This window comes from Cheilinus undulatus, linkage group 18 (genome assembly GCF_018320785.1).
Source record: "Cheilinus undulatus linkage group 18, ASM1832078v1, whole genome shotgun sequence".
Classification (NCBI taxonomy): Eukaryota; Metazoa; Chordata; class Actinopteri; order Labriformes; family Labridae; genus Cheilinus; species Cheilinus undulatus.
In genome coordinates, this window is record NC_054882.1 from 31,730,018 (window position 1) to 31,751,512 (window position 21,495).

At 37.4% G+C, this 21,495-nt stretch overlaps 1 protein-coding gene across 4 annotated transcripts in view; it reads left to right on the plus strand.

The window, feature by feature from the left end:
• The window catches only part of rbks (ribokinase), a 70,722-nt gene that overhangs the window by 790 nt on the left and 48,437 nt on the right, over positions 1-21,495 (plus strand). For 2 of the 4 annotated variants that reach the window (XM_041813513.1, XM_041813516.1), the window contains exon 2: positions 4,860-4,921. In XM_041813513.1, the coding sequence (XP_041669447.1) occupies positions 4,863-4,921 (59 nt within the window). In that variant the 5' untranslated portion in view covers positions 4,860-4,862. Of the gene's footprint in view, positions 1-2,875; positions 3,018-4,144; positions 4,276-4,859; positions 4,922-21,495 lie in introns of those variants that run through there. The other 2 variants (XM_041813515.1, XM_041813514.1) reach the window with 2 other exon arrangements.

Below are 21,495 nucleotides of genomic sequence, written 5' to 3' on the forward strand. Positions count from 1 at the left end.
ATATATTTGTGGTATGAAGTTGAAGATACATCTTTGTGACAGCATTTAATTTTACATGTTTCACAAAAATAAAATGCTTACCATCTAACTTGGAAATCTAAAATGAAAAGATGACATAAGGGCATGAAAAACAGGGTTGTCATGATTCTTTGGTATAATACTAGTAGAAATTACACTGTATTGTACCAATTTCAACACTATGACAAAAAAGAAGTCCTAGGCATCCAATCCTTGGATTTTCTTGGAATTCAATTGACAAAATTTGTAGGAAAACTCCTAAACACTGTCAAAACTACACAAATACATTAGTGGCATTTTGGACAAAAACTACCAACAGGTATGTGCATGTAGACAGTGTTTCAAAGTCTGCTTGCAATGTATTTGATTCATTTTTCTCCCAAGCACCAGCCTATCTATGATACTATCTCATTAAAATATCACTGAAAGAATCCATTTTTTTATTTTTTTAGATTTTTTTTTTTTTTTTTTTGGTCTTTCATCCCATTATTCGAGACATGGGACACAGCATTCAGCCAGAAATCAGGTATTGTTTAGAGAATGACATGCAGGAAAGGAGCCAGGGACCAGATTTGAACCTAGTAGAAAACAGCTTTTGTGTGTGGGGCAGAAAAAACATACCTACTAGGTCAGTGTTTTTCAAAGTGGGGGTCCTAATTCTCCAGGGGTCAGCAGAAGGTGCTTTAATTATTATGCAATTCTGGATTTCAGATATGTCACATTAACACTGTCAGAGTTAAAAGTGACACTTTTACACTGTGTTTGGCAGAGAGGGAAATTAGCAGCACCGATATGCAGGTATTTCTGAGCAGTGTTGTAACATAAAAAAATTATTTCGTGATGATATTTGGGCTAAATTAACTCCTGGTTTTCTTCTTGTTCCTACCGACTTTATGATCAGAATTGAGCAGACCTAGACACTCACTGACCTGAGAGCCCTGCCTCCTCCTCCCCATGTCAGAGCTGCTTTTAGATGTTTACAGTCGGCTGTGTGCTGGGATGTCTGACTCAGTATCATATGAGTAGTGCTGCAACTGGTCTGTCTGAAGGTTTCTTTGAACCGACATTTTGCTTAAGTTGTTCATCGATCATTAAACAAGGCCTGAATTCTGGGGTGAGACTGCAGGAATCGGGCACAAATCATTCTTGCAAGTCTGACACAAAATGCAGTTAAAACATTTCACTTCATAAAATAGCCTTTAACTTGAATACTGTAAGCCTGGATTATTATTTAATACCTAATCTCAGTATGCTGCGGTTAGAAATTTACTCTTAAACGATGACAGTGTTATCCTTGTAGTAACACTGTAAGGTGTTAATATTTATGTAATGAATTCTAAAGAAAATGGAAATATTGGTAGGGATGAGAATTGATAAGATTTTATTGATATCAGTGCCATCATTGATTCATCTTATCATTTTAATTCTTTATCGAATCCCTTATTGATTCCTTCCTGTGAAGTTTCTCTTTGGATATAGTCGACTATATAGGTTCTCCTCTATATAGGTTATAATTTTATTGAGTCTTTTTCTCTCAGAACACTGAGCAAGAGGTATGCCACCTTCAGTCAATGACAAGCACACTTCAATTACTGACTATAATAAACCGTTTGGGCTAAAATGTCGCACATCAAATGTTTTGGAGGAGAACATGCTAAAATATACAGTTATTTTTAAATGTCTCAGTTAAAACAAACTGGTCTCATGACCTTCAATCTCTGAACTTTAATAAGAATACAACACTTCTGCTCAGTTTTTTAAGCTAAAACCCTGCAGTAAATATAAAACTACTCCCTGGATCCTAGATCTCTGAATGTATAAAGATAAATTTAACTCTTGTACAAAATTAACAGTTCTTGTGCAAAAAGATGCATGCCCAGCATGAAATCACTGTTTGACAGACGTTGCTCTTCACTCTCTTGAGAAATGAAGCCACGCTTTCAACTGCTTTAGCCTGTTTTTGTGAATGTTCACCATGTTTACTTCCTCCACTTCTCTTTTCTTGTTCACTTTGTTGACTGCCTCTCAAGAGACCTAGTGCTTCAAGGTACGTGGAAGTAAGGCGTCAATAAGGGAGTTGTTAAGATTAAATGAAAATGATGCTGAGCGATTGAATCAATTAAAACCAGCTCTAAACTAGAACTGGTTCTTGATTCCTATCCCTAAATACTGGTAACACAAAGATTTTGGCTCAGTTGTGTTTTTACAATCTCAATTAATGTACCGTTGCAATGCATTTTTCATAACAAAAAAAGATTGCTGATTGTAAAGTCAGGTGTTTTCTGGTGAGGAAGGAGCAAAGAACCCAGTGCAGAGTTGTGAAACTCTCTTTGATCAGAATCAACAAACCGCTCTTTCCTGTAGACTACCTTTGGCCACAAAGAGGAAGCCACTAACAAATTGGATAACTTCACTTATTGTGCTGAAGTGCACATAAAATACAGCAATTGTCCACCAGAAACAGGAGAGAAAGAATCCTAGCAGTGATCACTGTACAACAGGCAACATCCATCTGAATAACCTCCCATAGACTGCGTTTGGGAAAGGGCAGAGCCATTGAAAAAAAAAACTTGGAGGGTGATTGGATGAACTTTGTGTCTGTCATATCTTCACCAGCCAAGCAGAGCAACAAAACGTGATGACGTAGGTGTGCGCCGCTACTGAGGAGTAAACTCCATAGAAAACTGCGTAACATGAATCATGGCGACTGTAGACATGTCAGTACACGGCTTTTATCGTTTGCCATAATTGCACCGGCCTCTTGTCACTGCTTGCTTATATCACGACTCCTCCACGCCCGAAAATAGTGCCTCTTACTCCTGATTGGTCCTGTTACTCTCTTACAGGGCCCAATCTGTTCAGATGGGAGCTTTGCAAGTTGGATTCACCAGTGAGAAACATGGAAATGGGCAAATCCATCTGCTTTGCAAGATTAAATTTCCCTCAGGATGGAGTTAAAATGACATTTAAGAGTTAAAAACAACACTCCAGTTTCTGCTGTACGTACTTACTTATAAAACTGAACTTTTCTTAAAAGAAGAGTACCAAGAGATCATTTACAATTATCATGTGGTTATTTACAAAAACACACTAATTGGAGGGAATGAAGATCATAACTTTGAAAAAAAAATTTTAATCGTGTTTTATCTTTTTGAAAATGTCGTTATCTCATTCAATGAATCTTAGAAATTTTGAAAAATGCTGTCCCTAGTAGAGGTCATTGCTTTATAGGAGTCAAGCACAATTAAAGAAAAGACCAGACACTCCAAACATGAAAAAAGTAAGTCCTGATGAAGACATGGTCAAAACATGTTGACTTTTTAAATAAATTTGGCCATTATAATACTGGCTTTCTAAGTATTTCCTTCCTTATTTTTATTCGTTTTTTCATTCTTTGAGTGCCTGGTTTCTTCTTTTTTTATATGCATAATTCCCCCTTATTAATCAGATGCCAGAAATCCCACCTTTGGTGGCCGTCAGAATGATCTGGAACATCAACAACAAAGTATGTGTAGTTATTTTTCATCCATCCTTTCCTTGTGAATTTTATCAGAGGACATTAGAGTTGTCTTTCTTTTTAGGTCTACAAGTGCCAACAGTTGTCCTTGAGGTATTCTTGAGTGGATCTGAATATAATACAGTAAATAAAAAGAGTCTCCTCAAAAACTACATGAGGTTGGGATAAAATGGGAGTAGAAAAAGTGTTTTGCTGATTATAGTCATCATGTTAACTTCTGAAATTGTCTTGTTATGGTGATGTCAATCATTTTGCAGCTAACTCTAAACTGCCCTATCAAAGTAAAGCTAAATATATAATCTTTAAAGATTTTCTACAGGGGTCCAACCCCCTTCTCTTAGGATTTTGCTCATGGCTCTGTTTAAATTGTTGAACCCAATGTGTGCAGTTTGGATTTGCATTTCGATGAAATCATTCCAATGTAGTCTTTTCCTTTGAAAGCATGCTTTGTTGTAGTCTTAAAGATGTGTGAGTCAACTCCTAAATCATCTCTTAATTCATTCATTATGCATATGTTTTGTTTCTCTGTGGGCTGAGGTGAACCTTTTGTGTAGTTACAGTTTAAATCAATGATTAAACATCTTTTCCTTTGTGCAAACTCATATGTAGGATGATCAGATACAGAGTGTGAATTCAGTCCCACATTCAACACGAGAGGAGAACTTTCCTTGATGCTTCCAGTGGTCCAACAATGCACATCTACTGATGTTTTCCTGCAGCAGAGACGTCAGGAGTTCTAGGTTAGCTTTGCATGCCTGCCGAGAGGAGACAATATACTGCAAGATGTGGGAGAGAGAATTGAGCCGTCCTGCAGCCAGCGGCCAGGCTTTCAAAATCTTTCACTGCCTAGGCAGAGATTTGAGGAGATTAACACACTAGCATTAGCTCTGATACAAGCCGAGGATTGAATTAATTATAGACTTTGCTGGGCTGCGGTACATGCACGTCGTGTTGCATTGATATACCCCACAACCCCCCCACCTCCACCCCCAATAAGACTGGAACCTGTCCAACTCAGCCAGCGATGAATGCTCTATTTTTACCTTCATCCTTGTTTCAGTTGAGCTCATGCTAATGTAGGAGATAAATAATATCAAGTGTTTTTTGTTTGGATGATTCTGGGAAACTAGTTTACATATTTTTCCTGATGTGCCCTCGAGGAGTCTGCTGTGCTTTACATTTTGTCCTTGTTTTTAATAGGCTTTATGCAAAAGGCTGGTCAAGTCTTCAACATTTCTAATCCTAAATCAGAAAAAAAATTCCAATGAAGAATCATCATGAGTGTTGCTGTTATAGAAATAACAAACATGTGTGTCTCCATCAGATAATGGCTGATCAGGCTGTGGATGTGATGGTGGTTGGCTCCTGTATGACTGACTTGGTGAGGTGAGTAAATCAAGTCCCTAACTTAACCTTTCCTTACAAGTTAAACAGGTTATATGAGGACTTTGAGTTCTTCTCAAAATCACCTTAAATCAACTCTTTGAATTTATAGTAAGGCCAAGTTTGGGTTCAGGAAGCTCATCTGTTTCCTTTGAAAGGCTCAGCAGGAAGCAGCACATTTTACATATTTTATGGACCGTATCAGGAAATGCATTTTAAAAATGTGAAACAAAGTCATTAACCTCTGGGTCAAGACCAGTGGGGCTTCGCATGGTCAACATTTGAGGTTTGTAAGACTGGACATCATCACCTATTGTTTGTTTGCTCTGGTCTGAATTCTGGACAAATCTGTTCCATTAATAACTCTATATGTATCACACTTTTCACAACAGGGATTTCCACAGTGCTTTGGCATAGGTGGGACAATAAAAATACACAACAAAACAGCAAAAGAGAACAAAACTAAATCATGATAGATGCAAAACATCATGAACCCAGAAGCACATCATAAAAACCCAAGCATACCACAATTATGTCGAGTTTGTTTGTGTTTGTGATCTTTACAAATGGACCAAAATGTGTGATATGCATGCAAAATACTCTTGAATTGGTCGACATTTCTTGATGGAAAAATCCTGGATGTAAACAAAGACTAGTTTTCTCCTTCCTGGTCGTGGAGCTGCTCCAAAGCTGCTTTACAAATTCAAAATGAATGAAAAACTACAGTGATTTATCCTGGCTCTGGTCAACAGCTTTTTTAACATTTGCATTTATCACGTAGTGATGCCGTTTGAAAATGAGATGCAACTGCAGCTCAAAAAAAGATATGTTAATGTACTGGAGTCACTAAAGGTACTTCTCAAAAACAGTCAAGGAGAACAGCTATGTAAATCTTCTGCTCATCTGTAGAAATAGTTTCTGAAGATCTGTCTTTTATGCCTGTGGTCTTTAACACATGTTCAGCTGTGACGAATAGACGGGGTCAGTGTATTTCCAGGCAGTTCAGTTTTGTGGTTGAAACCAGCTGAAAAAATAAGGAGAAACTCTTGTTATTCTTATTTTTGTTTGTTTTTGATGGAGCTGTTTGCCTGTTTTTTCGAAGTTTGAAAAGCTGAAAAATGAGATGTTTTCTCAATATTTTGTTTCCATCTCAGAAAAAACAACAAAATTTTCTTTTTTTCTGAAAAATGGGTAGCCATATATTCCCTATCATTAACAATGAGCCCTTAAACAATAATACTTAGTGAATTAAAAAGGAGCTGTTTAAGTGTTTTAAATACAATTATTCTACTGGGTAAGAGATTTATTTTTGAGTTAAAGGAAAAAGGATGATTGACAGTCCCAATTTGTCTTTCCTTTTTGAAACGCTATTTTCAGTTAAAGGGCATTATTTCAAATAGACAGGGAACAGTACTTGAATACAAAAGAAAATGGCCATGCTTAGAAGAATAATGACCATGATTATTTTTGTCTTCTGTGTTTGCTTTCTGTTTGTGTGTTTATACATGTTTATGGTCCTTGTAGTACTTGTATGTATTTGGGTCTTGTGTGTATTGTTTAATTGGTCTCAATAAAAAATTTAAAAAGGTCTGTCTTATAACTGCATGACTGCATTAGCCTGGACTGTTGGAGGTATTTATTCATGTACACAGCAGGAGTCAGATTTGCTATGATTATACTATTATTTTAACTTGACCATTTTTTTCAAAATTTTCCTTTTTTCAGTTTTTGTAATTAAAGTAAAAAAAGTGAAAAGCTCATTTGACTATCTTTTATTTTATTTCATTAAAAAAACCAAACAGATTTTCATGAATTTCTCCAGATTTCTGAGGCTCATTTAAACCAGGAAGTGGAACTGCCTGTAAATGCCCTGACCAGACGACACATGGAGGCTGTTGTTTTGGATTTGAAGACATTGGCTTATAACCTTGCAAGCCAATGGATTAGCCAGATTCCATGTCTGTCATCAGGCAGAACTATCTTGCAAACTGAGTTTTTCCCAGAGGATGACCTGTCTAACCCTCATCATTTGAGGAGAGGCAAGCTATGGGCTGGGTGTAATTGCGCTGCAAGCCTGTAAACAAAGATGGATGGTGAAGAGATATGCATGGATGCAGCTAGCTTCATATTTATCAGAACTGGACATCTTTTATTCATTTAAAGAAGAGCAAAGAACCACACTGAAAGCTTTTCTTACTGGACAAATGTTTTCACTCTCCTGCTGACCGGCGCCGGCAAGAGTTTGATTCACCAACTGACTCCAGTGAAAGATAACAATGATAACAGTTCCCTGTAGAACTCACATTTGAAATGCATTCCCAATAGTGGCACACCTACGGTGCTTAACAAATTTATTATACCACCACCCAAAGTAAGGTTTATGCTAAAATATAATTATTATTGTTATCCATGAAATTTCAAATTTACTGATTTACAAAAAAACTGAAAAAATAGTAAAGCACATTAATATTTCTTGATTAATATGCCAAATTATAGTTATTTACTTGCATTCCTGATAAGAAAAATTAGTTTTAGAGGTTGAATGTTGTGCTTGATTCATTTCTGACTTCTCAGAGAAGCCCAGAGAGCTGGCTCAAATTTGGGTATAAAAAGGTGAATTCAGTTTGAAATTCCTCATTCCTGTTCAAAATGGTAAAACGTTGAGAGCTCACAGAAAATGAAAGAGTCTGCATTAAAGCACTTCATGATGCTGGATGGTCTCTGAGACAAATATGACAGGTGGTCTTATAAATTTGTTAAGCACTGTACATTGTACTTAATGCATGCCAAGCTAACACACTTGCAACCTGTAGTTTGTAGTAGGTAATCTACAGTTAGTTCCCCAAACTTAAATCCACATGAGGAGACATTATTTAATTCAAGCTTTGGTCAAGTCAGTAATCTCTGATTATTGTGGCTCACTGGTATAATTATATTGAGGTTTTTCTTTAGATGAAAGTGTGCCAGCTCATTTTGTGAACCTTTTTAATAAGTTCTTCAAAAAAATATTTTCTGAAGCGGAATCAAATAGTCAATCAGAGTAGCTTATATGTAACTAGCTAACCACAGCAACTTTGTGCTAACTAGCATCATCCAGCCTTTTATGTGACATGGGTCTGAGATGAGTATTGATCAGCTGTTAGTATTTCTTTCCTTTAATATCAACGAAGCCAACCTACAGTATGCAGTGACGAGGGTCAGCATGCATGATGGAGCATAGTTTGGTTGAGGGGCTTATCTGAGTGATGCAAGGCACCAGAGGAAGAGGTGGAAAGTTTTTACATTGGAATTTTCACATCACTGAATACCACTTTAACTTCTTTGCATTTAATCGTGTATGCTACTTGCTATGGCGTTTGTGAGGTCTCAGTCAGCGAAAAATGCCAGGCAGCCTGCTAGTCATGGAAATGAGTTTGCAAAAAAAAGTAACAGTCTTTAAATGAAGTCGATGAGCATAGTTAGCCTGATTTCTCAGGTTTGGAAACTCAGCAAGAGTCAGCACTGTCCACTGAGCTGCAACATGTTGGCTCAAAAGTAGCAACCTTTTTAGTTGACTTTGGTTATTAAGAAGGAGTGGGTTTGTTTCCACCACATGCAGGGTAAACTCAACAAAAAAGCAGCAGAATCTCAGTGGGTGTTGCTACAGAAATGTTCTGTCCTTCAGAGATATTTCCCTTTATTATTATTAACCACACCACAACCACCTTTTTCCTTCAGGGATTTTATTTTGACATGCAAGCTTGTGGAAAAATCGTCCTAAGGGCAGGAGGGTGTTTTCCATCATGGCTTGAAATGGACTGCTGAGGCTTGTCTACACAAGAATAGAGGAAGTGGTCTAAACTTAGATAATGCCTCCGCCTTTTCAGCAAAGGTCCTACAAGTCTGCAATGTAGAGGGAACATTGATTGTCAGTGAAGGTTTAGTTCAGCAGCTTTTAAGTCATGAGGGTTTAATAATAAGAAGAGCTATGGAGTTAATTAGATTCTTTGCTTATTCAGGAAAAGACTTCAGTTGCAGTATGCAGAAGTATGGCTTTTTTATTATTTGAAGCAGAATGAGGGGAAACATCAGACATGGAAAACTTAAGGCTGTTAGGGGTATTTACAAAGATATCAGGGGCAACTTATGGTGAAATCTAAGGAGGTGAACCAAAGCTGACAAAGCAGCAGAATCTGACACTGTGATTCGACAAAGCAGTTCAGTTTGGTTCAGTAACCATGACCCTGGCTTTTCCACTGCCAGCACTTAAGCCTGGAATACACTGTGCAATTTTAGGTTGTCCCAGACAAAAAAATGACCAATTGTGGCAATATTTTTGGTTGTGGCTCTAAAACAGTGGTCCTACGTTGCACTGAGACAGGTTGACAGACTGCCGTCGTCCTGGTCTCACAACCAAAGATAGCTTGGGAAAAAATTCTGAAAGTGTCAAAAATTTAGGATGACCATCACACAGTGTGCCTGCTGCTACGACCTACGTCAACTAACAAACAGAAGAGCAAGAAGAAATTATGTAATGCTAAACACGACATTGGCGCCAACAAAAAACAAGTTAGCATCAGAATGTAGACGAAGAGAAAAACACAGACGTTTGATTCCAACAAGTAGGAAAATCTTGATCCCAGATGTTTTTTCTAAGAATATGAATGCTACAATTACAATGGCTTTGTTGTTGCTTTGCTTCATTATTTACCTCAGCACCGGTGGCGTAGATGGATGGTGCGACTGATAATGTGATTAGTGATTATGTAGGCCAATCATTGGAGTGGAGTCTAGCTGTCTGGTGGAGTCTCAGCTAAGTCTAGCTTCTCTTTTTAGGGTCAGATAGGTGCACTTGGTACCCCAACAAAATGGGACCAGTAATGTAGGCTGGAACAAAACAGTTATTTTTGTCCAACTTTTTAGGGTGGAAATGCAAATAATTTAATAGTGAAATGAAGCGGGCATCTTGGTTTGAATCGACATTTCTTGCCTCTCTATCAGCTCAGCATATAATAAGATGCACAGTTTCGATGAACCAGTGGAAAAGAGCACACTGGAACCAGAAAACCATTATGTGCACCTTGATAGAAGTCACCCCTTCATGTTCACTCGTGGTGAATTTCCTGAATGTTTCCTGCTGTATTCACACATCAACTCACTTCAGTGTCACACAGGAATTCTATGCAGGTGCTAGCAGGAATCATCTGGGTGAAATATTTGTCTGTTTGCGTTCACGCATGCAGCCCAGCCTAAAGGTCTTTGGAGATTTTTAAGGGGTTTTGTTTAAAAACACTGTAACAAAATGAATTGCATATTGTACAATCAGATTAATCTGTCAAAACATGAGCTTTTGAAATGAATCGGGTTAATTGCAATTAATCTTGGCCCAAAATTAGTGCACTAATCGCGATTTATCCAAAGCTTTGTCTCTCTCAACACACTTTGGTTAAGCCACAGCAGCATCTCCCTGCTTCCACGGTGATGTAAATAAGTCCAGCGTCACTCTTTAAAGTCTCACTTCACTTTGAAATACTTGCAGACAGCTCAGTGGGCAGGTCTAAAGTCATTTGAACCTTGGGCTAACAAAAATTTACCTTTTAACTGTCCCCTTATTTCCTTTATGATCCATAACAAGCTTCTTTTTCTGTGGTAAAGTACTTGTTAAAATATTTTATTTACCTAAAAGCAAGTCTATGACCAAACAGGAAGTGAATTACTCTTAGTGAATGCAAAATACAGGAATTTTAAGATGCAATAAAAATGTTGTGATTAATTGTGATTAACTGCAAAAATTCTGAGGTTAATCACATTTAAACATGTTCATCTTTTGACAGCCATAGTTGGAACATTAGCTGTTGTATGAAAGAAAACAGGCTGATTTTGATATTACAGTGTTAAATTCATCAACTAAAATCATGACTTAAAATGTTTGACAGACTTTTTTCCATGAGAAATGTTAAATCTACCTCAAGTTCCTTATTATCTTTTAAAATAGAAGCAGGTCTGTATCCACACAGGAAGTCAGTTAGCCCTTATTTTAGGACATACAAAATCCACAATGAAGCAAAAGCTGTTTTAAATGCAAAATAGTGGAATTTAGAAAATAGGCAGATTATTCACGATTTAAAATGGTAACTGTTTTACAGCCGAGTATGTTTTTAAGTGTTTATCATACAAAATTATTTCTTTTTGATTATTTTTTTAAGATAATGTTTATTTTTTTGTTATTTGGCATTTTCGCGTTCAAGGCACTGCAAAAAGAAAGTCCCTGCCAGAAGCTAATTTTATGTAGGGGTCCTTGGCATGATAAAGTTTGAAAACCCCCACTTGAAAATGTTAATATGTCGCTATTTTCACTCTGTTATTAAATATATTTAACCACAAGTCTTGCAGTTGATACTGGCAGAGAGTAAAAGTTTGAAATGGGAAATATTCTGTAACCTTGTAAGACATGAAGAGTCATTAATTGCTCGGGGTTATTATGTACGGACACCAAGTCATTGCTGTTGTCACTGACAGATGATGCAGGTGTGACCATCCCATGCTGAAGCAGACCAAGGTTTGAAGCACTCCAAATGTGCAGACGATCTGTTATAATTGCTGCTTGCTGAAATGTCAGAGTTGCATCATCGTCGTACGTGGTGAGATCTGTTGAGCCAAGTCGGATCCATTCCCACTAATCGTTAGTCATCAACTCGCGCACAATGTGATGGTTGAAAACAATTTGTCACCCTCTTTTACCAAAAACCTTTTTGTGAGGAATGACACAAACTCTAAAGACACATGAAGTGAATACAGAGTAACGTCAAGTCTTCATGGGCTCCAGCCAAGATAATGTCAACATGAAGAAGAATGTTGTTGGACTATGTGCGACAGTTTCTCGTGCTGTTTTTTTCATATTTCTATAAAAGATCAGTGTCACCTGGCTGCCTGCAATAAAGATCTGAACAAACAACCACAATCTGTGCTAGTGGGAGAAAAGTTTCTGGATTTTCTTACTGGAGTTCAAGTTGTCACATTGTCACTCACAAGTCCCCTCTTATCCAAAACAGATGCAGTTTGTTGGGGCGAGTATTCAGTTTGTGGCTCATTAGCAATTCAGCCAGCGACTTTGTGCTTTGAAGGGCAGGAGTTGTCAATTAAGAGTCTAATAAGCTAACGGGAAATGGCCTGTTTTTGGAAAGTGTGCATTTATGTTTGTGTTTATGTGCGTGTGCGTTTGTGGGGTTGGGGCTTTTTGGATGGAGGTCAGAGCGCGGGTAGGGGAGGGTGGTTGGAATACACTCACAGCCCTTCAAAGTGATATGCTTGGCTTTGAAGTTAGAAATCCAGTTGTCTTGAACAGCCAGTGTTTGGGTGGAAGTACAATTAACTGTCAGACAGCAGTGGCACACTCTCTCTGTTTCTCTGCTTCTGTTGAACAAGTGTATCACAGATCTCTGTGATGTTTTGTTAAAGATGTTTCAGTCTTCCTGAAGTGAAAATCATGAAACTTTTTTGTTGATAGGTCTGTTTGTTTTGTCTGGTATTCATGTGGAGCATGGAGGAGAGGGAGCAGAGCATCTCCGAGATTTTAACCCATTGTCAAAGCCATACAGTGCCCCCTACTGCCACAGCTCACTGCTTTTACATGTTTGAAGCCTCATATTTACACATTAGAGAAAGTCCTGTTTGTTTATGACCTTTTCTTTAATGAGAGAAGACCCAGACCGTTAATGGCAGTAAAGGTCTAAATTAAGGCGATATGCACTCTAAATGCACCTTTAGTTAATGATTTTATACACAGATTTACACATTCTGGTGCCTGCTATAAGTTTGTGTGTGTAGTGTGTCATTGTATTGCAAATAAACCTGCACTGTATTTGTTCTTCATTATGTTCTAGTAAATAGGTCGTGGCTTACGGCAATTTTATTGTTTTTTAAGGCACATTTTCAACCAGATCAGTTTAGATACTACATGCCAAAATACCAGAAACAACTGCTGGAAAAAACACAGCTTTCTCTTTCTCTTTTAAATTTATCTGAAGATGTTATGTCTTTGTTTGTCAGGCTAGTGGATGCAACAGGAAATACTGGAGAGAGGGCAGGGGATGACATGAATCTGGAGGTCTTTCACCTCCGTTCACAGGGCACCACCTAACTGCTACATCAACCTCTTTCTCTACCCCACCCCCACTCATATCAAAGAAAAGCCAAGCCCCTCCAGGGCCCATTTCGAAAGGAAACAACAGTGTTAATTGTTGTCATTGACAAATTCCCAGCCTAATAGGCCTATATACATCTGTTTTTGACAAAATATGTGTGAATAAACTACCCATTATTACAACAGTTTATTAGGGCCACTCTAGAAAAAAATCCTCAACATTTTCAAATTTCAAAACTTAATTTACAAGAAAAAAATATAGAAATGTTTGAGTGTAAGTCATAAATGTCCATGTATAGAAACAAAGATTTTTTAATTCATAGAATCCAAATTTAAACCACTGCTTTTACTTTTGTTTCTTATATTATTTTTTTACTTTACACTGTTGTAAATATACAGATTAGCATATACAGTGAAAATCTTTACAACTTTTGTAATGTCAAAATTTAGGTGTAGTGTGTAATATTTAGACTAATAGCATTTAGTGGAACAAAAATGTAACATAATATTGATAATAAGGCCCATCTTGATTAGTTTTTAATCACCAGAATACATAAAATGTTTTATTTTTGTTAACTTAAAATAAGCTGTTTATTCATATGTAGGGAGGGTCCCCTCAGTGGAGTCCACCATCTTGGATTTCTGCTGTTTCAACAGTATCAGAGAAGGGACAAATAACAGAATTCCATTTTTTTTAAAGTCTAAAACTATATATATATATATATATATATATATATATATATATATATATATATATATATGTACATATGTACTGTATATATTTATGTATGTACATATGTACTGTCTATATGTATTCAACATCATCCCCCTCCCCCAGGAATGCCCAGACATCAGGTTGGGAACCTCTGCGCTAGACCATCCATTTATTATGCTTTCCAGAGTGGAACATTTATATGAGAAGAATAAAAGGAAGCTGTGCATTCATTTGACTACAACAGTACATTGTAAGACTGCACAGTACAAGATAGGGCTGAGCGATTAGGGACAATAAACCAACTGCGATTTTTTCCTAACCAATATTGCGATTGCGATTTGATATGCAAAGCAATAATTAATTCTATACTATAAGCAACACAATATTAGATTAAACTGGAGAATTATGAAAAAAGTATCTAATTTTGATGACCTCAACTCATTTTTCAAATTGGATATGAACTGTTGTATTAATGAGAATGATGATTTTAATATAATTCGCATATTTAACAGGAAAAACATACAAAAAATGAAGAAAATATGATTTTTTTGGTACACTATTCTAAAAATATGGCACTAGAATGATGAATGATATGCAATGCATAATGTCTCTGCTGCAAAAAAAAGTTTTGAACTGGTATTTTGTCACATGTTTCAGGTTAAGGAAATATTGCACCTTCTGCGATTTGAAAATTGCAGCAGGCCACATTGCGATTTAATCTAATTTGCAATAAGCTGCCCAGCCCTAGTACAAGGTTGTTAAAAATGAGTTGTGTTAACTTAAAAAGACAGAATGGCGAATTCAGCTCTATTTTGACCACAATCTAGTTTTAAAGAAACGGTACTCAATCATTTTAGTATTTTTATGTAATTGTACTCAAATTATAAGACAATCATCCCTTAATCTGGAGAGTTTTCATAAAATGTATTTGAACGTTAGACACATCTGCTAACCCGACACGCCAGCTGGATTTGTTTCACACATCCATCTGGGAAAGCTTCAATAGGAAACATTTGAGATAGGCAGAGGATTTGAAAAAAACTCTGAGTGTGGTTGGATGAACGTTCTATAACATCTCTATGGGCCAATAAGAGCAACAAAACATGTGACGTAGCTGCTATCAAGCTGCGTGTGCGCAGCTAGTGAGGAATAACACGAAACATGGCGACTATAGACATGTAAGTACTCAACTTTTGTCTCTTTTGAAAAGAAAACAACTCACTGCTGTTCTTTGTTCTTCTTTAATGAAGAAATGTTGTCAAGTTCTGATAAAACTGGCGCTTTAGCAGCATCCACGCTAATCTCTTCCTTCATAACTGCACAGCTCTTGCTGCTGCTTGTTTACGTCACGACTCTGCTGCACCTGAAAGTACTGCCCCTTGTCGCTGATTGGTCCTGATACTTTCTAACCGGGCTGAAACGGTTCAGATGGGAGCTTTGCAAGATGGATTCACCAGTGAAAAACAAGGAAACAGACGTATCCATCTGCTTTGCAAGGTTACACTTCTGCACCATGAGTGAAGTTGCCCCCTCAGTTAGTCGTGTCTGTGGGGACCAACTTTAACATAGTAAAGATGATGTACTGACCTCTGTGGAAAAGCTCTTTCTGGGTCAAAGCTCACCTTTCATTTCCACTAGTTAAAAAGTATCAGTAATCAGTTAGAAAAATATTTTAAACATTTTCAACTTATTCAGTTTGACAGTGTAGCTTTCCTTAAAAAGCAAAACAAACAAACAAACAAACAAAAAAAAACATTTTTTTTTCCCAGTCTGATCCGAAGTCTTATCCAACTTCCTTTAAATTCAATAAAGTCTGGGGCAACATCTCTTAATGACCTTATTACTTTGTAAATACTGATACAGATCCAATAAACTTAGCTAGTTTTTGCCTGTGTACATTATTTGAGGCTGTTTTGTCATATTAGACTCTCATCTCTTGATAGCAAAAGGCAGAAGAATAATCACATCATACTATTTTGAGGTGCAACAGGTGGCTTTCACATATTTTTTCATGTCTAAATTGCTCTAATAATCAGGTTTAATGTATAGCTACTGTGGTAAAAACAACAGTTTATCATTTGGTAGCAGGCACCAGAAGCAACACCTAGAATTCACTCTAGGTATCACAGAGGGCAAGGAGTAAAGTGGATAGATGACATTTTATCAGTAGCTCACTTAATATAAAAGTGTTTTAACTTCACAGGCCAGATGAATGCATAAGTTTTACATTTTATAATTATTTGATTTTTAGATTTTTCCTTCCTTAGTTAGGTTCATATATGAATGACCACCAGAAACATACTATGGAGTATTTTTTTGATCTATAAGTGAAAAATAAAGAGAGAAATGGTAGAATTAGGTTTCTTCTAATCCAGTTGATCTTCTCTCCACACTGCTTGGACTTTAGTTAGACATTTTCAGCTTGGGTGTGCAGTGGGACAGTGTTGATTTTAGAAGAAGTTTAGTTTTTAAAAGAAACATTAACTTGTCATACATAATGATAAAGTCAAATAATCCCAAACAATCTCCACTGTTTTATACATCTACTTCAGTACAATATGTCCCAAGCTGTAGGATGTATTAGAGATCAGCGCGGCTTCCCTTTGTGTAAACTTAAAATATGAAACAAAGCTGTGATGTTCAAGTAAGCGCCGAACAGTTTCAGACACTGAACAGGTTGATGAGTGGCTCATTATATCCACTGCTATAGGCCATTTTTCTGACCATCCAGGGAATAACAGCAACATGCTCGTGTATCCGACAAATGGTCTGACCACACAAAAAACACGCCCACGTCCTCCTCTGACACTGAACCTCTTGTTAGCACAGCAGCTCACCGTGTCCATGAGAGGTATGCTGTCTTTGTACAACCTGTTCTTTAAGCTCTGTCCTTGTCCTGGTTTATGAGAGCTTCATGGACGAGGAAAATTATACAAGACGAGAACAAAAAGTCTTGAAAAGCTTCTGAGCCGAAGGTTATCGCTTTTCAACTGAAATGAGTTCTGTGTTTACTGTGTTTTCTAGATTTATTCAAGTGACATTGTGCTCAGTCTTATTTCTTATTTTGCAGGTAATGAGTTGATTTTGTAGGGAAGGATAAAGCTCAATTCTGTCATCAGATAACAGCCTTTTGAATATTTTTTTTGTTTTCCGGATCGACTTCCCCGTTTCTCACCAGCAGCTGAGGAATGACTTTAATAGAAACGGAGGAGAGGGAAATGAGAGGCAGCCTCAAAGCAAACACTCCACGTCACTGAACACCTGCTTTAGCCTTTTGGTTCCATGGGAGAAAACGCACTGAGGTTGCACTTTAGCACATAAGTGCACTGTTTGTTTGGTGCACTCACCGCAGACAACAATAGCCAAGTGTCTCAGTGGATATGAGGAGGCGTGGGTGGGTTTATTTAAGAATTTGGAAATCTGTTTATCTTACCTGTTAGTTATCCTGCTTCAGGTGGCTGTGGGCCAAATGTGATGTTTAAGATGTTATCTAATAGAATAGTGTGCCTGTTATACCCTACACTTTAATGAATATTATAATGAATGTCATCATTAGCTCAGTGATAAATCAAATATGACACACAATGAACCGGCTTCCTCGGCTTTAGGGTTGCCTCCAGATATGAAGCTTTTACACAATGATCCTTGAACTTATGGCGACATGTTCTTATTCCCAGAGTGGGACCTGTGGCTCCTATAGAGCTAAGCAATGATGGGAGGGCTCAAGGCTAAATAAAAACAATGTATGCTGTTTTGCACAGCGTGCAAACCATGCCAAATTTTGTGAGAGGACTTCCAGGTAAATGTAGGGCTAACAATGCAAACATCACGACTACTAAAACAAAGATGAGAAAATGTGATGAGTCATATCTCGCCCTCTGCTTCACCTGTATGATGATGGTTATGAAAGAGAGAAAGCACAAATCCATCCTTTTACCACATCCTACTACACAAGATAACCAGGATAGGGTTTTCAGTGTGTATGGGCAGTCTCTTTTGTTTTAATGTTTGTATGACTTGGGGCCAAATATGCTTGAGCACAGTACAGATTGTCTCATGTTAGTGCACCCTCAGAGAAGTCAAATAATTAAGGAGTTACAGGCATTATTGCACACTTTCAACTAATTATCAAGTTAGTTCCACAATCTTATGCTCATTTCTTTTACCTCTACTCCTCATTTCATCGACAGCATTTTCGTTCACAGCACTTAACAACAGTTCTGGACAGCTCCGAGTGGTTTTCTGAAATCCATGTTCAAAAGCAAAAGGACCACATTGAAGCAACATTGTTTAAATGTTTAAATTATGATAATGTAATGCTCGAATCTGTCCAACGATTCCCAATGCATTCTGGGAGATTTTCCTTACCACTTTGTTTGGAGTATGAAGGGTCACGTACCCTTAGCACTCCCCCCGTCTCGTCATTCCGACAAGAATCGGAACACCCGACCTCTAGACACGAGCACACAAAATGTAGGGGCAAGGTTAAGTGGTGATTTGGGATTGAGCCAAAGTTTAGCTTACTTTTCCTGGTACCAGGCTTAGCTGTATGCTAAGCTAAGCTAAACAGCAGACAACTAATTCTCCTAGCTCAGGTTTCAAAGTTAGCTTTAAGTCATTACAATCCTAGCTATCTTCTGGTTGTAATGAGGCATACTTCCAAATGTGTACTATTCCTTTTGAAAGGAAGACTTCCTTTAACCATGTATGGATTTAAATTTTACACAATAGTTTAAAGATATCCCAAATTTAAAAATGAAGGCACTGAAGTTTTATGCATTTAATGACTAGAATATAATACCATAGAAATGATGACATTTAGGGTCACTAGAAACCAAACTGGCAAATAATTCAGAGGGTAGATGAAAGAGGAAATGGTGGTATATTTAACCTCCAAACACCCTGCATGCACCTATGAGGACATTATATTTTAGCTTTCCTACAACAAAGTAATAATTGTTGAGATTTTTGTCCAGAATGTCCATTTAAGTTAACTATAAGTAATTTGTTTGGAATGTTGGGATACATTAGTTGATGTGTTGTACATTCATATAAGTGTATAAGATATGTGTAAATTCCTGAGAGTTTCATTGGAACTTTGGGAAATTTGCTTGATTTTTTTTTTCTTTTTTATTTCCATGGGAATTTGGGAAATTTATTTGTAAATTCTCTGGAATTAGATTGGGAATTTTGGGTTAGGGGTTGTGATTTGAGATTTTTAGCCATTTTCGTGGAATTTATGAGAATGTATTTGTATTTGTATTATTTATTTATTTATTTATTTAATTATTTTTTGGAATTTACTTCAAAATTTAAGGCGGAATTTTCTTTAAAATTTTGGAAATTTGAAAATTGCTTGAAAATTTTCTGGAATTGCATGAAAGTTTGGGAAGATTTTTTTTTCTGGAATGTTTGCTTTATGAGAAAGCTTCACTGAAATATCTTAGTTTTTTTTTTTTTTAAAGAAATCTTGAGTTTGTCTTTATTGGAATTTGTTTAGGTTAGTTTGGAAGAAATTCCTGTTCAAGACCACCCTGACATTTCATCTTATCAGACTCTACTTATTCCAAATAATTGGGAAAAACTAAAAACTCTTTACAAACAAAATCTCAGGTCTCAGGAGTTTAAGAAATCTCTGAAACCACCAACAACAGCTAATTAGCTTATTAGCTTTATTCACTGACTGGCAAATAGCTAGCATAGCTCTGTCCATAACAAAGACATGTGCCCATCAGGATCTCTCAAGTCTAAAGGCTGGTCTATCTTTATTGTATCTTGGTGTGGTTAAACAAAGAGTGAGCTAAGCCCCAGTTCAGAAAAAGTTGAGGTACTATGTAAAAGAAAAATAATAAGAGGATGTAAGACAGTGATCTGATGTTCATTGTTTTAATCACAATCCAGAAATGCCGTTGTCTTCTTTGGGCCAAAGCTCATTTAAAATGGACTGAGGTGAAATGGAAAACTGTTCTGTGGTCAGATGACTCAAAATTTGAAATTCTTTTTGGAAACCACAGACACTGTGTCCTGCAGACTAAAGAGGACAGCACACCGTTCAAAAACCTGCGTATCTGATGGTATATGGTTGCATTAGTGCTTATGGCATGAGCAGCGTACACATCTGGAAAGGCACTATTGATGCTGAAATGTATGAAGAGGTTTCAGAACAACACAGACAATGTCTCTTTCATGGAAAGCCTTGCATATTTCAACAAGACAATGCTTAACCACATACCACATCAGTCACAACAGCATGGCTTCATGGTGGAAGAGTCCAGGTGCTGAAATGGCCCACCTGCAGTCCAGACCTTTCACCAATAGAAAACATTTGGCGCATCATAAAAAGGTAAAATCTAGCAAAGAAGACCCAAAAGTGTTGAGCGGTTACATCAGACAAGAATGGGACAGCATTTCTCTCCCAAAAACTCCCAGCAACTGGTCTCCTCACTTCCCAGTTGTTGACAGACTGTTGTTAAAAGAACTGCCTACTTTTTTGAGATGTCTTCCTGCCATCAAATTTAAAATGAGATAATATTGTGCCTAAAATAGTAAAATGTGTCAGTTTCAACATCTGATTTTGTTTTTAAAGCATCCCAACTTTTTTGGAATTGCCGTTGTATTTCTTGCCTGTACTTCTTGAAATTTTTCTGTAACTATGGACATGGCAACCAAGCATTGACTGATTGAATATATATAAGAAAAACAAAAATGAGGCTGTTAAAGGGATTTTGACTATTGTCAGTCTTTGTGCTAAGCTAAGCTAACCTAGCTAGGTATTGAGCGTGTTAAGGTTTATTTATTAGGCATTTTAGCCCTTTATATAAAGAAGAGAATGGTGTGAAAAGAAGCTACGGGTGGTATTTGAGCTTTGGCTGCCTGCTTGGAAACCACAGCTTTTCTATGTGGAACAAAGCCTAACTGCTAGGCCATCACTACCAGTTTTTTTGTGTGTGTGTGTGTGTGTCTTTTTTTATTTTTTATTTTTTTGAAAATGAAATGCAAGAGATTGTTTTAGCTCACTTTTTTACCCAGTATCTTTCACTTAATTAATATGAGGGTTTGAAAAAAAAGTCAGTCTGCTGAATCTTTTTCTCACAGAGAGTCACTCAGCAATGACACAGTGGTGAAAAATTCGCTCGGACAGCTGCTCTGACTAGAATAGGTAACGTGTGTGAGTGGAGGAGGTATGTGTGCATGTGTATTAACATGTGCTTGTCCTTTGTCCCATTCGCTTCTCACCACATTTCAGCCTCACTGACCCTACATCCTGTTACAGCTTTAGGCATTTTACTGTTTTCACACACTGGTGCGAAAACAGCAGCATTTATAACAACCTTACAGTGTTTGCCACCAGCGTCTCACTTACTGGAAATCCTGGGATTGAGTGCATTTACAGTAATAACACACCTGCTGCAAACAAACTCACACACAAGTTTAAAAAAGAAAAACAACAGGGTGAAAAACAAGTTTATGACAACATTTTGCCGTCCGCAAACCCTCTCGCCTCAGGCAGTGCTGGCCCGAGGCCAAACCACGGTGTTCTGACGTACAGTATGAAACTGTCTGTTGTCTCTCCCCCATGTTACTCACCACCCACTCTGCTTCTGCGATTGGAAGAATCAGGAAACAGACAGCCCCTCCTGAGGGCACCCACCTGTGGCGAATCAACCCTGAGGGGAGAGGCGGGACTTCACCAAACCCCGATGAGTCAGGCATTACTTGTGCAGCCAGTGTCAAGTTGAG